The 16552-nt window shown below is 43.5% G+C and overlaps 1 protein-coding gene across 4 annotated transcripts in view; it reads left to right on the top strand.

The window, feature by feature from the left end:
- Nedd4 (NEDD4 E3 ubiquitin protein ligase) overlaps positions 1–16552 on the top strand; it is an 84892-nt gene that overhangs the window by 64796 nt on the left and 3544 nt on the right. For all 4 annotated transcript variants that reach the window (XM_063264950.1, NM_012986.1, XM_039080889.1 and 1 more), the window contains 13 exons: positions 1634–1711; positions 1944–1998; positions 2091–2149; positions 3181–3246; positions 6461–6690; positions 7988–8109; positions 8201–8271; positions 10463–10558; positions 10851–10924; positions 11276–11336; positions 12270–12329; positions 13070–13177; positions 13954–14050. In XM_063264950.1, the coding sequence (XP_063121020.1) occupies positions 1634–1711; positions 1944–1998; positions 2091–2149; positions 3181–3246; positions 6461–6690; positions 7988–8109; positions 8201–8271; positions 10463–10558; positions 10851–10924; positions 11276–11336; positions 12270–12329; positions 13070–13177; positions 13954–14050 (1177 nt within the window). The remainder of the gene's footprint in view (positions 1–1633; positions 1712–1943; positions 1999–2090; positions 2150–3180; positions 3247–6460; positions 6691–7987; positions 8110–8200; positions 8272–10462; positions 10559–10850; positions 10925–11275; positions 11337–12269; positions 12330–13069; positions 13178–13953; positions 14051–16552) is intronic.

The following is a 16552-nucleotide window of genomic DNA, read 5'->3' on the forward strand; positions in this document are numbered from 1 at the left end:
TTTGACTGCCTATATTTATATATATGCCTGTGTAGCCCTGGAGGCCAGAAGAGGGTGTCAAGGGTGTCAGATCCTTTGGAGTTAGTTACAGATGGTCGTAAACTATTACATGGTACTGCGAGACAAACACTGGTCCTCTGAAGGAGCAGTCAGTGTTCTTGATATTTCTTAATTTTTAATTCTTAAAGTTGGGTGGTGTTTAGCTAATCACAAAAAAGTTCTTCAAACTTGTAACACTTAAGACTGAAAGAACTATTTTAAAGGTCAGCATACCTAAAACAAATCTGAAAGAGTTTAATAACTTAATAGAATATTAAAGTAATTGTACATTAATTAATCCAAATAAATAGAACTTTTTTTAAGATTTATTTATTAATTATAAGTACACTGTAGCTGTCTTCAGACACACCAGAAGAGAGCATCAGATCCCATTACAGATGGTTATGGTTATGTGGTTGCTGGGATTTGAACTCAGGACCTCTGGAAGAGCAGTCAGTGCTCTTAACCACTGAGCCATCTCTCCAGCCCCCATATGCATTTTGAATTATCTTGGGAAAGTACACCCAAGTGCTCAAGCAGATAGGACCACAACGTGTGATTCTGTTTGTTTATTCATTATTTTCTTTGATTACACCTATATCATCATTTAGCCTGTCTATGTACATGCATTTGTGTCACTGCTTGTGTTTGGAGGTCAGAGCGAAATTAACTTGTAGTAGCCTGTTCTGTCCTTCTGTCATGTGAGTCCTAGGTATCAGACTCAGGGTGTGGGGCCTGGCAGTCGGCGCCTCAGCCTCCTGAGCCATCTCACCGGCCTGCATGTGAATGCTACCCTCTTGTACCAGCTTCTGTGCAGGGAACACTGGATGCAGTTCAGGTTCTAATGGGCTGGGTAAAGTGTCCTCAGTACCTGTGGTGACCTCACAGTTGGCTGAAATGGTTCCCAATGGACAACATCAGTTCTGACTCTGCCAGGAAGTGACACACTCTCCTATTAGTAGGACTTCCCAGCAGTATCTTCTAGAAGAAGAAATAAGTCACAAGGGATTTATAAGTTGGTGCAGTGGCACGTGCCTGTTATAAGTGCCTGAGGTAGCACTCAAAAGGCTGTGTGGTGGGAGGACCAGGACTCCAGGGCCAGTCTGGGCCCTCTCTCAAAACGCAAGAAGTGTGAATAAAATATAGGAGATTTTTATTTATTTCATTATTTTTCCATTTTCTATGTATGCGTGTGTATTTTGTATGTGTTTTTATACATTCATATGTGTGTATGCACGTGAATGGATGTGGAGGCCTGAGGTTGATGGCAGAACTCATGCTCCACCACTTTTCAAGTAATTCAACGAAACAACTGTCACATCTTCCGCCCACCCACCCACAACTTATCTTTGTATCTAGTTAATCTGCACAGCTTGCCATGGGGGAGGTCCCCTCTCTGTCATCCAAGGGTAGAATTAGAGTGGACTGGGGCCTGCCTGCCATTCGCATGGGCCCTGGGAATCCAGACCCTGTCCTCACAGTCCCATGGCAAATGCTCTAACTACTGTTTTAAAAATCTATTGGTGTTACAAAGCAACTGTAGCCAAAGTGTTTAAAATGTGTGTTGTTTTATTTATGACTAAAACAAATAAAGGATGATCCAAGATCGAAAATTCCTGCTCATCTGAGAGGAAAGACACCAGTCGACTCCAATGACCTGGGACCTTTACCTGTAAGTTCTGCTGCTGAGCTCACCTGCCTAACTCAGACATTTTGTACCTGTAGAAGTTTATTTAACAACTATAATTAACATTGTTATTAAACTATTGATAACCTTTTGCTAAAAATGATTATTGCAAACTAGGCATGCACTCAATGCTAGCATCTTTTTGTTGTTTGTGTTTTTATGACCTGTACATGTAAGATGTGGTACTGAAGTAGTTGCAATGACTGTTTTATTACAGCCAGGCTGGGAAGAAAGAACGCACACAGATGGAAGGGTCTTCTTCATAAATCACAGTACGTGCCCTATGCCTCCTCTTTTGCAGTTGTTGGTAGCACGCAGTTGTGGGCACCAGGAAGAGGAACATCTCTTTTCTTTTCCCTCTTAGATATAAAGAAGACACAGTGGGAAGATCCTCGGATGCAGAATGTGGCCATAACTGGACCAGTGAGTCTTCCCGCATCCTGGTGCTCTGGGTCAAGGGTGGAACTGTAGAGGAGTAGCCTTCTCTGGCCTCCGTACGCTGCCTGCTCTTACGATGGTGTGAGGCCATCTTACCCTGCTCCACACACTCGGACAGTAGACTGTGCAGTCCAGGCCGTCTCAAAGCAAGATGCCAAGCAGAGAGGGGCCAGTCTGAGCCAGGATAAGTGGCAGCCCCTGCCATCTCCGGGATCACACCTGAAACTAGATTTCTAGTCAGAGCCATTGCACATGCCTACTGTTGAAACCTTGTTCATGTTTGTATAAATATTTCAGTGCCCCATGATTATACTGTTTTTGAGTTGGGTTCGTTTATAGAAAACTCTCATGTAGCTACTTTTTCCATTTCTTCAGATTTTGTTTAATTTACAAAATTAATGAAAATAGGATGTATGGGGGTTTTTTGTTTGTTTTGCTTGGTTTTCTTTTTCCTTTTTTAGATTAGTACTCTTTCTTTTTATGATGTATATACTCTTTTAAAATAATAAAGGGATCTCGTGGGAGTTTTTAGTTTTTCCTTTAATGGAGAAGGCACTCTCAGAGCCTTTCAGAAGTAGAGATTTTCTGTGCTTGAAAGACCTCTCTTTGTCTGTGGCATGTTACATGAGCTGGGAATGCTGGCACATCCTGTTAACCTCAGACGTCACAGGCCGGCAAGACTACTGTGAGTGAGTTCAAGGATAGCTTGGTCTACATAGAAAATTCAAAGATAGCCAAAGACACAGAAAGACTGTCCTTTATAAAAGGAAAAAGAAATTACATGAAGAAAACTGCAGTCAAAGAGACAGTTGAATGTTGTGTCTAATTTTATCTTAAAGAGAATTTTTTAATTTAAGTTTTTTGTTTGCTTTTCTTCATATGAAACCTTAATTTTCAAGTAATTCTTTATTTTATTTTTATATATATTCATTAAAATATCCAGGGGGACATATAATCTCATCTACAATAAGAACAACCTAAACTTCTTTTTTTTTTTCAAATTTTTTCCACTAAAGGCAGTGCCCTACTCCAGAGATTACAAAAGAAAGTATGAGTTTTTCCGAAGGAAGCTGAAGAAGCAGGTGGGTGACGTCATAACAGCTACTCACAGAAAATGGTGTGGTGTGCGTGTTAAATTATTTTCTTTAAAGATTCATTTATTCAACATGTATGAGTGTTTTTCCTCATGCGTGCATGTATACATTACACATACATGCCTGATCTGGGTGTCCGCAACTGCATACTAAGCTGCCCTGTGGGCCTACATCTGTGTCCTCTGAGCCACTGAGCCATCTTGCCAGCTCCATTAGTTTTAAAAGACTATTACTTTTCTAGGCTAGACATGTTGGTGCATGCTGTCAATCCCAGCACTCAGGAAGCAGAAGCAGGTGTCTCTCTGAGCTCAAGGACAGCCAAGGATACATACTGACACCTTCTTTCAAAACACAGAACAAAAGCTACAAGTTTCATTGTGTGTATGAGTGTTGTAGTTGCCATGGCATCACTATAGGTACCTTTAGGTACGCCACTCACTGTGAACCTGTGAGCTGAGCTCAGGTCCTTTGCATGAGCAGTACATGCTCTTAACTGAGCCATCTCTCCAGTCCTGGGATACATATATTTTAGATAACTTACTAAACCAACATGCTTACATTATTTTCCAGGAGTCTTTGTAATTTAGAAAAACATCATGAGATGGTTGCTTTATTCTTTGCCCTCCTGGGGTTTGGTCTTTGTAACTTGGTGCTCAGGAGATTTTTTTTCTCCCTTTTTTGTGTTTGTTCCAGACTTCCCTTTACTACTCTAAGTGTTAATAGCCATTCGTTCTCAGCTTTAAACACAGCACATTTCGTTGGGGATTTAGCTCAGTGGTAGAGCGCTTGCCTAGCGAGCGCAAGGCCCTGGGTTCGGTCCCCAGCTCCGAAAAAAAAAAAGAAAAAAAAAAAAAGTAAGATGAGTTTTGGGCTGGAGAGATGGCTCAGCGGTTAAGAGCACTGTCTGCTCTCCCAGAGGTCCTGAGTTCAATTCCCAGCAACCACATGGTGGCTCATAACCATCTGTAAAGAGATCTGATGCCCTTGTCTATACCTCGTGTGTATCTGAAGACAGTTACAGTGGACTTATATATAATAAATGAATAAAAAAAAAAAAGAAAAAAAAAAAAAAAAAAAACACAGCACATTTCTTTTTTTTTTCTTTTTTTCGGAGCTGGGGACTGAACCCAGGGCCTTGCACTTGCTAGGCAAGCGCTCTATAAATCCCCAACCCCAACACAGCACATTTCTACACAGTGTAAAAGTTAACAGTTAGCACAAGTGCAGATGGCTGGTATTGTTACTCATTTCCTTGTGCTTGACCAATATGTTTGTTACTCTTTCTCCCATGACCAAACTTAACTTAAATCATCTGCCATCCTTTGGTATAACCAACATTTTAAATGCCTTCCTCATGGACTGGTCCCATCCTCCTTCCCCTGCAGTTTAGGAGCAAGGCCACTAGGTGGCAACGCTAGGTTGTGCTTTTTTGGGTTCCAAGCTGGTGATTTTTCCAGATATTCAAAATGGTGGGTTGGATACCAGGGTTTTTCATTCACAAGTTTAACAAAATGAAATACTGCTTTTTAAAATCATAATCAATAGCTTTGTGTATTAACTTCTACTTTTAGGCATTCTGACTTTAAAGCATTTCAGGAATGTGGGTAGATTGATCTCTTAAGTTCTTAAGTTTGAAGCCAGCTTTGTCTACATAGAGAATTCCAGACCAACCAGAGCAACATAGTGAGAACATGTCTCAAAAGGAATTAAAAAGGAAGATACAGTATCGAGAAATTGAGGAAGACAATGAATATTGACCTCTGGCCTGCACATTCACACCCATGAAAATTTGTCCTCTGACCTGCGTATGACATTATTGCATGCACGTGCCTGTCTGCACATATGCTCGAGAGTGCACACACACCACTCAACTTTTAAATGTAAATAAATAAATCATTGGTGTTTTGAAACAAGTCTGGAATCCATAATGGGGCCCAGATTAGTCTCCAATTCACAGCAGTTTTCTGCCTTTGGTCAGCCAAGAGCTCAGTCTTGCATTCCCATGGCTCCTGTTAGTTTGAACTTGACAGAACTACACTTAACGCCCACTCCTACACTGTACTGCACAGGCCTCAGGGACACAGCCACATCTGATGTGTTAGCAGGTTTTCACTTCTATCCCTACACTGTATTCCTACAGTCTGTCTACCCCTGGAGTTTAACTCCCTTTCCCCATCGCTCCGGCACATAGTGCCAGGCCCAGAACAGGACTCTACTTGCACACAGGGCCCTGGTAATTAGTCTTTAAAAATCACTTCTCGCCACTCCTACCATTGTTTAACTTTCCCAAGCAGGGAAAACCAGTGTGGTGCCTATATTGCATCTGTGGGCTATTGATATTAGTTTCCCTGGGGCTTTCTGTTTTCTGTAAGTATACTAACAGATTGGTCTGTCTGTCTTTGAATTGGCAGAAGGCTGTTAGAACTTATTCTAACAGTACCCACTTGACAATTACACACAAAGCACTCAGGGATGAAACACTCAGATACGTATCATAGTATTTACAGTAGGCTCTGAGGCATGGTTACTTGTGTTTGTCTCCAAAGTACAGATGCGGGAGCCAAATGCCCCACGCACAGAGCAGAGACTGGGAAGTCAGAGCCCAGCTCTGTTGTCTCTAGTTTCCTTGTGTTAGAAAATAGAGTAGTGTATCATAGTGCTGTAATGAATGGTTTGCACCCATCACACTCAGAGAACAGAGCCTGGAACAAGAGTAAGAACAACCAGTAGCGAGTAGCCAGCAGTAGGTTGAAGGAACATTGATGGCGGAATGGCCAAACCTGTACCTTAGTGTGGAATACAGCACTGGCTAAATGCCTTCCAGGGTTCATTCTCATCATCTTAGCGTCTTTAGACATAAGAATCAGAAGTGATACATAGGTTCTTCCGTGTTGACGAATGTTAAGACCACACTTCCTAGCTTTCTGTGAGGATGTCCAGACTGGTGGGGGGGGGGAGACGGCTGTGAGGGTGCAAGGTCTTAAAAGTTCTAGGCCAGCCTGACCTATATAGCAAGCTAGCAAGCGAATGGCCAACCTGGATTACTAGGTTCCTCAATTTCGGTTCAGGGAAAGAAAGGTCAGTACATCCAAGTGGCTATTCCTGCTGCCCTTACCTAAAGGAAAAGGACTGTGGACACCTAGTGAAGTGTGGAAACACACTGGGTTGACGTAAAACAATGTCTCTGTCCTTGGCTTTGCAGACTGACATTCCAAACAAATTTGAAATGAAACTTCGCCGTGCAAACATTCTGGAGGATTCTTACCGGAGAATTATGGGTGTGAAGAGAGCTGACTTCCTCAAGGCCCGACTCTGGATTGAGTTTGATGGTGAAAAGGGCCTTGACTATGGAGGAGTTGCCCGAGAATGGTTCTTCCTCATCTCAAAGGAGATGTTTAATCCCTATTATGGCCTGTTTGAATATTCCGCTACGTAAGTTCCTCTTCCTCACCAGGTCCCCGGTGAATGGACTTAAGCAGTCCTGCTGCCTCAGCCTCTTGATTAGCTAAGACTTGAGCCACATGTCCACACACCTTTCATAAATACTTTAAATGGCTGTGTACCGAAGGTGAAATAATTTACAGTCTCCAACATCCAACATTAGTTTGCATTTTAGGAAGCGTGGACTCCATGATTGTGACACAGGGAAATTATGACTGATATTTCAAAAACAGCTTTTTAAAAATTGTATTATAGAACATAAGAATTACCATTTTAACCTTGTGTGTGCTGTGTCTTGTACCTAGTGGGCAGGCCCTCCTCCACAGAGTGCCCACAACAGCCCTCTGTAAGCACATACTCGGCCGACTTCTTGAGTGCATTCTGGATTGTCCTCTCCAACCTTTTCATCCTCCTGCCATAATTCTACATTCATTAAACACTTTTCCCTCCATCTCCAGGCAGCCACCAGTCTACTATTCTCTGTGACTCTGACTGCATACTCAAATTAGATACATGAGACCATACAGCTCTTGGCTGTATTATGGGCAATTTTACTTAGCATATGTCAAGTGGCATTTCCTTGGAAAACATGAACAAACCTCTCTTCATCCCAGATCAGCTTAGGATTCTACCAGAGCCCAACATGGCAAACCAGTGGGCTTTCTTGAAGTACTTTCAGAAGTGTGGTTGAGGGATTCTTCTGGCAGCAGGCATGACTCAAGGGTAACAGAGAAGCCCTTCCTAGCATGGGTGAGGCCCACAAAGGCTGTGTCCCTGGAGTTCCTGCACGACTTCAGGAGCTCTGTTGGTCAGAGTATCTTCTCTCCTGCTGCTACTTTACCTAGCCCAGGGGAGGACTTTGGAGATCCTATAGACGGTTTTGATAGCTCCCTGGGTCTTTGTTTTTTAATTTCATTTCATGTGAATAGGTTTTCACCTGCATGCTTGTCTATGCCCCACACCACATGCATGCAGTACCCTCTCCGGCCAGAAGATGGCTGCCAATTGTAATGTGGGTGCTGGGAATTCAACATAGGTCATCTATAAAAGCATCAGTGCTCTTCCTGAGTCTCTCTCTGTCTTTACAGGGGCCGTTTGTCTATCTGTTTATGTGTTCTTAGGAACTATTTCCACCTTTTAACGGAAGTGGCTATTTCAGACCATTATCAGAGTCACTGGTATTAGGAGAGAAAAGTAGCCACAGGGGAGACTTCATTACCATTTGTCTACATAGACTGTTGCTCTATGAGATACCAAGAGGATCACGTGAGTGTGGTTTGTCTTACAGGGACAATTACACTCTGCAGATAAATCCAAACTCGGGCTTGTGTAATGAAGATCACCTCTCATACTTCAAGTTCATTGGCCGTGTGGCTGGGATGGCGGTTTATCATGGCAAGCTGTTGGATGGTGAGCATTGAGGAGCAGACTTTTTTTTATATGTTTTTTGTTGTTGTTTCTTGGTTAATAGTCACCCTAAAAATATTTTGTTTCTTACAAGGGTTTTTCATCCGCCCCTTTTACAAGATGATGCTTCAGAAACTGATAACACTGCACGACATGGAGTCCGTGGTAGGTCTCTCTCATGCGCCGGAATCTGGAGGATTTAATAGCCAGTGGTTATTTGCAGAATTGACTTAGTGGTGGTCGCACTTGCTGAGTGTGTGCTGTACCACCAAGCTGCATACACAGCCCAATTAATTTATAGTAAGAACAGAAATGAATAAATTTTCATGTGTCAAAATATAGATAGGGGCTAAGGAGATAGCCCAGTGGGTAAGAGCATTTGCTGGGCACCAAACAAAATTTTTAAAAAGTCCCAGGACCTGGGTTTACATCGTGCACCTCATAGAAAGTGGGTTGTGTCTGTGAGTGTCTGAAGCCGCAGCACTGTTGGCAGCAGAGGCTGGACGGTGTCTGGGCTCAGTTCCAGGATCAGCGAGCAGCCCTGTCTCAGCGAGGCAGAGCAGAGAGTGACTGAGCGGGGCCCATATCCACCACTGACTATTCTTGTGCCTCCCTCCATCAGTATCTGTCTGCCATGCACTGCAGCTATTAGTCACTTCTGCTGAATTCCTTTACATTTACATATCTTTGTGTATGCATATAGGCACCCACATTTAGAGATCAGTTTTCTGCTTCCTTCCCTCATGTGGATTCCAGGGATTGATTCTGCTCGTTTTTTTTTTTTTTTTTTTTTTTTTTTTGTTGTTGTTGTTGTTGTTTTTTTTTTTTTTTTTTTTTTTTTTTGGTTTTTTTTTTTTGGTTCTTTTTTTCGGAGCTGGGGACCGAACCCAGGGCCTTGCGCTTCCTAGGCAAGCGCTCTACCACTGAGCTAAATCCCCAACCCCCTGCTCGTTTTTTTTAACATTTATTTATTATGTATACATCATACATTTTCTGCCTTCATGTATGCACCTGCACGCCAGATTATAGATGGTTGTTGGCCACCATGTGGTTGCTGGGAATTGAACTCAGGACCTCTGGAAGAGCAGATAGTGCTCTTAACCTCTGAGCCATCTCTCCAGCCCCTGATTCTGCTCATTAAGTAAGGTGGTACCTGCCTTTACCCACTGAGCCCTCTCTGTCGACAGCTATCTGCTAATGTTCTAAATTTACACTTAGTTATTTTTATTACATTTGTCTGTTTGGGGGAGGGAAGCATTGCTTATACATGGGACCCCTGTGGAGGTCAAAGAACAGTTGGCCGTAGTTGCTTCTCTTGTTCTGTCAGGTGGGTCCCAATACCTGAACTCAGGTCATCATGCTCGGTAACCTCACAAAACAGTGAGGAGTCTTTCCAGACGCCACAAAACAGATAATCTCTTTCATCACAGTTTGAGTTAGACTTATTTTTAATGAATGGCAAATGTTTAAAGCCTCCACTCCAAAGGCAGGGTATTGTGGGGTCTCCTAAAAGGAAACAGAAGCCTAAAGACGAAGTCTTGTGTATGGCCCTGTGTAGTGTGAATACACATGGCTTCCATATCACAAACAATATGATTTTTATTTTTTGTGTATGAGTGTTTTGCCTGCATGTGTGTATGTGTACCTCAGTGGCCAGAAAGCTGTGCTGTGGCTGCTAGCAATCAAACCTTCCGCAATTGCAGCCAGAGCTCTTAACCACTAAGTTGTCTCTCTCTAGGCCCCATGGATTCTTTGTTGTGCTTTTTCTTGTTGTTTGAGACAGTGTCTTATGGAGCACAGGCTGGCCTCCATAAACGCATCATGTAGCCAGCCATGACTTCTGGGTGCTGTGATTATAGGTATAGGTACAGCTGGTTAATGCCTTTCCAGGAATCAAACCCAGGGTTTTACACATGCTAGTAAGTCCTACACCAGTAAGTGAGCCACATTCCACATTCCCCGGCTCCAGCAGGGGTCTTTGGAAACTGTAAGACAAGAGCACATAGTTATTGTGTGGGTTGGTTAGAATAGTATATTTAATTTTAACGTTTAAGTACCGTCCAGTAATGAACTCAGACATTCCACATACAATCTCTCAATCCTAGTGCTGGAAATTCAGGTGTGTGCTCTGTGCCCAACTTTTCATGTTACGGTGGGGATCCTCATGCTTGACTGAGCATCTCCCCAGCCCATCAGTGTAGATGTCATGCATGTTCATGTACCTTTCTATATACAGATTTTTTTAAGTGCTGTTTTAGCTCAGTGGTAGGGTACATGCCTAGAAGATAGAATTCTAGGCTAAGTTCAATTCCTAGCACTGCTTACTCACTTAATTAGAGTGCACTTTTCCTTCTAGGATAGTGAATATTACAGTTCTCTGCGATGGATTCTTGAAAATGACCCGACGGAGCTGGACCTGAGATTTATCATAGATGAAGAGCTTTTTGGACAGGTCTGTGGACTTTCAGATTCTATAAACGTCATTTCCAAAGCCAGTGTTGTCACCTAAGTGTAGTGCACTCCAGTGCACCTGAGACACTTCTCTGTTCAGCTTGTGCATTTATTTTCTCGTGGCAAAAGGTGTCTCTCAGCCAGCATTTGTACTCGCCACTGATGTGTGACTAATATTTAAGCTTTCTTAGCTTTTAACTTTTGAATGGATTTAATCCAAAGCACTAGGCTTCTGGTGTAATTCATGTAGTTTTCTCCCATTTTCCTCATGAAAACACTCATGTTTAATTTAGACACATCAACACGAGCTGAAAACTGGTGGATCGGAGGTTGTGGTCACCAACAAGAACAAAAAGGAGTATATCTAGTGAGTACTTTACTTCTAAGTATTTTCCTAGAAATGATTGAGCTGTTTTTTCTACTTTTCCTCCTCTTCTTCCTGCTTTCTCCTCTTCTTCTTCCTTCTCCCTCTTCTCTCTTCCTTCTCCTTCAGAAGATTTTTCCTTTACTTGCTCTTTCTTCTCCCCCCAAGCCACAATCAGTTTTCTTAAGAAAAGCACACCCTAGTTCTCCCTGTTTCTTTTCCGATTTTTTTGCCTTGGGCACAGCTAGTCTATCTGTCTCTCAGTGGAATAGACATATCTGAAAACATTTTTCATGGTTTGTATGGGGGAAAAAACAGAAAGAAATGTTTTTATTTATTTTTTTCTCCTTTTAGCCTTGTAATCCAGTGGCGATTTGTGAACAGAATCCAGAAGCAAATGGCTGCTTTTAAAGAGGTGGGTACCCCACATTCATTGCTTGCCATACCAGAGCTTCAAAGACCCTTTTTAGCTGTGTTTTTAGGTTGATTTTATGTTTTTCAAATACTGTGCATATGCATGCCCATGGAGGCCTGTGGAGGACTCCCTGGAGTGTCAGTTGGATCCTGATTCTTCCAGCCCCATGACCCCGAAATAAGACTCAGACTCAGCATACATTTACATACATTTACATGGACCCTGGCCTTATAGTTAGGATCTTCTCTGAGGAGAATTAGAACTTAAGAGAACTTTATTCTGCCACGTGGCTGGTTACCTCTGCTCAGGTGCTGTGTGGCAGTCTCACTATATCTTCCTGGGCAAATCTTCCTGCTCTGGCTGTCTTGCACAGTTAGAATCTTACTGGGAAGTGGGGACAGAGGGCACAGTGAGACTAAGCTGGGGACTAGAGGAGCAGAAAAGAGCTATGAGCAAGTAGCTGTGCCTGTGGTGAGAATGAGTGTCTTCAGTCCTGAGTGGGGCTGACGAGGAAAACGCAGGAAATTAACAAAGGTGCAGTTGACTCACGATTGGGGACTTAGGCAGGATTACTGCAGGTCCCAGGCCAGGACAGGATTCAGTAGGTGAAGGAGAGGAGGAGGAGGGAGCAACAGAAGGGGTGAGGCCCGCTGAGGGGGCTCACCTCCTGCAGTGGGCCTGGCCAGGATGGGGGATGGGCTTCTGTCTGCCTCAGTCTCCTCAGTACGTGTAGAAGGAATGAAGAGGGAGGAGGGAGGATTTAACATAGCCACTTTGAGAAATAAAGACAGGACGGCCACATTAAGATCACAGTGAAGGGTTGTTCATGAAAGTATGCTGGCAAGATCTGTGTAGGAGTGAGTGTTCCATCCACAAGATGCTTGAGCGTGCCAAGCCTGCTAACCAGCTTTGGGCACATTCCTTTCCTTCTAGGGATTTTTTGAACTGATACCACAGGATCTGATCAAGATATTCGATGAAAATGAACTAGAGGTAACAACTGTTTGTGCTGTGCTTGGGAATGTAGTTCAGTGTTGAGCAGTCATGCAGGCCCTGAGTTCAGTCCTCAGTGCCACTGGTGTGGAGGCGAGGGCATGGAGGAGTGGGGAGGAAGGGAGAGTATGGCAGTTTGTGGAGAGAAAGTGGGGAGGAGGAGGGAGGGTGTGAAGCCGTGGGCGCCATCCGCAGCACGGTGTAGAAGGGTGTGGTGGTACATACCCATTAGCCAGCACTCGAGGGGTGGGAGCAAGACCAGTAGTTCATGTCATCCACAGCTACATTGTTTGAAACTAACCTGGGCTACAGGGACCCTGTCTTTAAAAAGAGAACTGGAGGGCCCACAAGATGGGAAAAGCACCCTCCACCAAGCCTGACAGCCCGAGTTTGACACCTAGAGTGGAGATGGACTCCCACAAGCTATCGCTAACTTCCTCACTCACAACATGACATAGACATGCTGCAATACATATAAACATGCAATAGAACAGGGCAGCAAAGAAAATGTTCTGTGTTAAAACAGCTTTGGCTGGATGTAGCGATGCATTCTTCCATTCCCAGCACTGAGGGACAGAGGCAGGTGACCCTCTGAATATGAAGCCAGCCAGGTCTATACAATGAATTATAGAACATCCAGAGTTATGTAGTAAGACCCTGACTCAGGAGAGGAAAAAACCCAGAGCTTTGCACCGGTTTTCCCTGCTCACAGTTCTGACTGCGTGTCTGTCTGTCTGCAGCTTCTCATGTGTGGTCTGGGAGATGTGGACGTGAACGACTGGAGGGAACATACAAAATACAAAAATGGATACAGCTTAAACCACCAGGTCATCCACTGGTTCTGGAAGGTAATCTGAGGTTCAGTCATACTACGCCACCTGTAGAGTGACTCTCAGAGTGTGTCGCACTCTGAAAAGTGCACCAGCAAAGCAGACAGGCCTCTAATTTTGCATAAATGCCTTTGAATGTGAGTCTACCCTTCTTGATATCCAGAGGTAAGTACGGAAGGCATTCAGAATCGTAGGAAATGAGCTGAAATAAGCACATCAGTTTTCACCAGTGTGAGGACTGTCTCGAAGAACTTGTAACATGGCTCTTCTAAATTCTTAGATATGTGACTTTTAGTAATATGTAATTATTGTAAAGGTTTTTTTTTTAAGTGTGTGTGTATACGTGGTTACATGAGTTTATGTCACATGTGTACAATACTAGTAGAAGCCAAAAGGTGTAAGATCCCCTGGACGTACAGACAATTGTGAACCAACATGTGCATGCTGGGAACTAAACCCAGGCCATCTGCAGGAGCCGTGAGCATTCTTCACTGCTGAGGCCCTCTCCATTTCTGAGGGAAAAGCCTTAGAAATAAGTTTTTTGAGAATAAGAACAAAACCTTAGTGATTATTCTCTAAACTCTAATGACTTTTGTTTTTCGAGATAAGGGTTCTCTGTGTAGCCCTGGCTATCATACTAGAACTCATTTTGTAGATCAGGCTGGCTCTGAACTCAGCGATCCACCTGCCACCACCACTGCGGGGTGGGGCTTGGGGTGTCAAATGGTTTTTCCAAGACAGTTTCTCTGTTATTTTCAGTACTCTTCTCTAGCAGAAGTCTTTCTGTTTTTCAGGCTGTTTTGATGATGGATTCAGAAAAAAGAATACGCTTACTTCAGTTTGTTACTGGCACATCCCGTGTGCCTATGAATGGATTTGCTGAACTCTATGGTAAGAGTCCTGTGTAGATTCTCAGAAGTGCACAGAAGCTGACTGTTATTTTCATAGCTGAAGAGTCTTTAAGTTTCTACCATTTCAAGTCTAGTTTAACTTTTAAAAATTTAGTTGAAGGCTTGGGAGACAACTTGATTGGTAGAGTGCCAGCCTAGACCAATTGGCAAGCTGCAGGTAGGTAAGAGACCCTGCCCTAAAAAGAAGTGGATGATGTCACTACCTTCTGTCACTACTACTATCTTGGATAGTGACCAAGAACCTGGCATGTGGCTGAGTTACTTTTCGCCGTTGAGCATTGAGCTGCGTTCTGTAGTCCCAGAAACAGCAGCACCTCTAGCCCAGTTCCTTCCTTCCCAAGCTTCCTAACGCTACAACCCTTTAATGCAGTTCCATGTGTCATGCTGACTTTCGTTGCTACTTTATAACTGTAATCTTGCTACTATTATGCATCATAATATAAACCTTTGTTTTCCAGAGGTCTTAGGTGACCCCTATAATGGGGTCGTTGCAACCCACAGGTTGAGAACCACTGCTCTAGCATACTGGGTGGAGACAGCAGTGAAACAGCGTTAGCTGACATCTATGCCATAGTAGCCTTGGAGGATACATAGACTACACTAAAGAAAGTCTAATTCCCTCTTACCCAAGGACTCTCTTCCTGCTGCTTCAGCTACCACAGACATTCAGTCCACAAATCCTAAAGGGCATTTCAATAAAGAGCAGAGAGCGTAGTCACACGCCTGATGTGAGGTGTGCATATATGCACACCTCCAGCAAACACAGATTAGGAAGAACTCAACGATTTCTTAGGAACTTGTTAAAAAAATAAAGTTAAATTAAGAGTAAGTTTTCCCAAGCTTTCTTGAGCAGAGAGTCCTTTTGTGATTTGGTGTGAGGTGTGGGTAAAGCTTCATTCTTGTGGAAGATGGGGGGATCCCAGATAAGATCACACATAGCTCCCACTCTCCTTTCCTTTTATTTTTCATTTTAGTTTATATGTAATCGTGTTTTCCCTACATTTATGTCTTTGTACCATGTGCTTGCCAACGGAGGCTAGAAGAGGATGTCAGATCCCCCAGTGCTACAGTTATGGGAGGTTGTGAGCCACACAGTGTGGGCTCCTAGCAGCTGAGCTCTCTCCAGCCCCAGGACTAAAAGTTATAGTGGGATCTGATCATAGAGGACAAAATATAGAAAGTTACGCCTCTTGAAAACCTTCTGGCAATGATGCGTGCACATTTGGAATTGATTATGGGATTTGAGGAGGAGAGTGGAAAAGTCACAGATCAGAATGTGAGCCGGCTTATCTGGCACTTGAGATGTTGAGGATTGGAGACAGCTAAGTGGAAACTCTAAAAGAAAAAGAAAGGCAGTTTCTAAAATGTCTGTAATGAGAAAAACTGTAGACCGTGTAGCAGGGCCACATGCACACAAACTGCTCTAGGCTAGCGGTTCTCAACCTGTAGGTGGCAACCCCTGGAGGGGTGTCACATGTTGGATATTTATACTACAGTCCATACCACTAGCAAAATCACAGGTATGAAGTACCCACAGAACAACCCTATGTTGGGAGTCAGCACAAAGTGGGAGGCTGTGTTAAGTAAGGGCCGCAGCATGAGGAAGGGTGAGAACCACTCAGGAAGACTCAGGAGTCCCACTACTTGGGAAACTGAAGTACAGAGACTGACAGAAGTTTGAGGCCAGCCTCAGCTACATTGTGAGTTCCAGCACAGCCTGGACTAAGAGCAAAACCCAGTCTTGAACAGCAGACAAAGACGCCCTGCCCCATGACTGAGCAGGTCAGCCCTTGCCACCAAGCTTCATGACCTTAGTTAAGTCCTCAGAACCCACAGGTGCAGAGAGAACTCCCACAGGTTTTTCTCTGACCTCCACACATGCACATTTAGATACGGAGAAAATAATAAATACTTATAATCAAAATACTTAAAAGCTAAGACTGGCTCAGTAACAAGTGTGTTCATGGCATATGGGAGGCCCTAAATTAAATGTTGAAAAACAAATCAAACAAAACCACACAGAAACCACACAAAACCCTCCCCACGGCGACCTCATGAGCTAGGATTGTAATGACTCTCACAGCCTTCAGCTATGGTTTTTCTGTCATTTTTCAGTTTTTACAGTGGCATTACGTAATCAGGGAAAAAAATTAAAACTGGTTTCAATGAGAATCAAAAGCAAGAAGTCTGTCCGTCCGTCCGTCCATCCTTCCTTCTTTCCTTCCTACCTGTACCTGTACCTGTACCTGTACCTGTACCTGTACCTGTACCTGTAAAGAAAGCCCTGATTCAAGATGCAGCTGGGTCAGGTCTAGCAAAACGCTGAGTGCCACCTAGTGTGCCACAGTGGGGCAGAGCACAGCACCCTCAGGTGAAGTGACAGACAGTTTTATAACTCAACAGTAAATCCTAGCACAGGGGAGGCTTCATTTTCTCTTCTGATTCGTTTTCTGTGTGTACAAGTTTTATATATGGAAAAGTG

This window comes from Rattus norvegicus, chromosome 8 (genome assembly GCF_036323735.1).
Source record: "Rattus norvegicus strain BN/NHsdMcwi chromosome 8, GRCr8, whole genome shotgun sequence".
Lineage (NCBI taxonomy): Eukaryota > Metazoa > Chordata > Mammalia > Rodentia > Muridae > Rattus > Rattus norvegicus.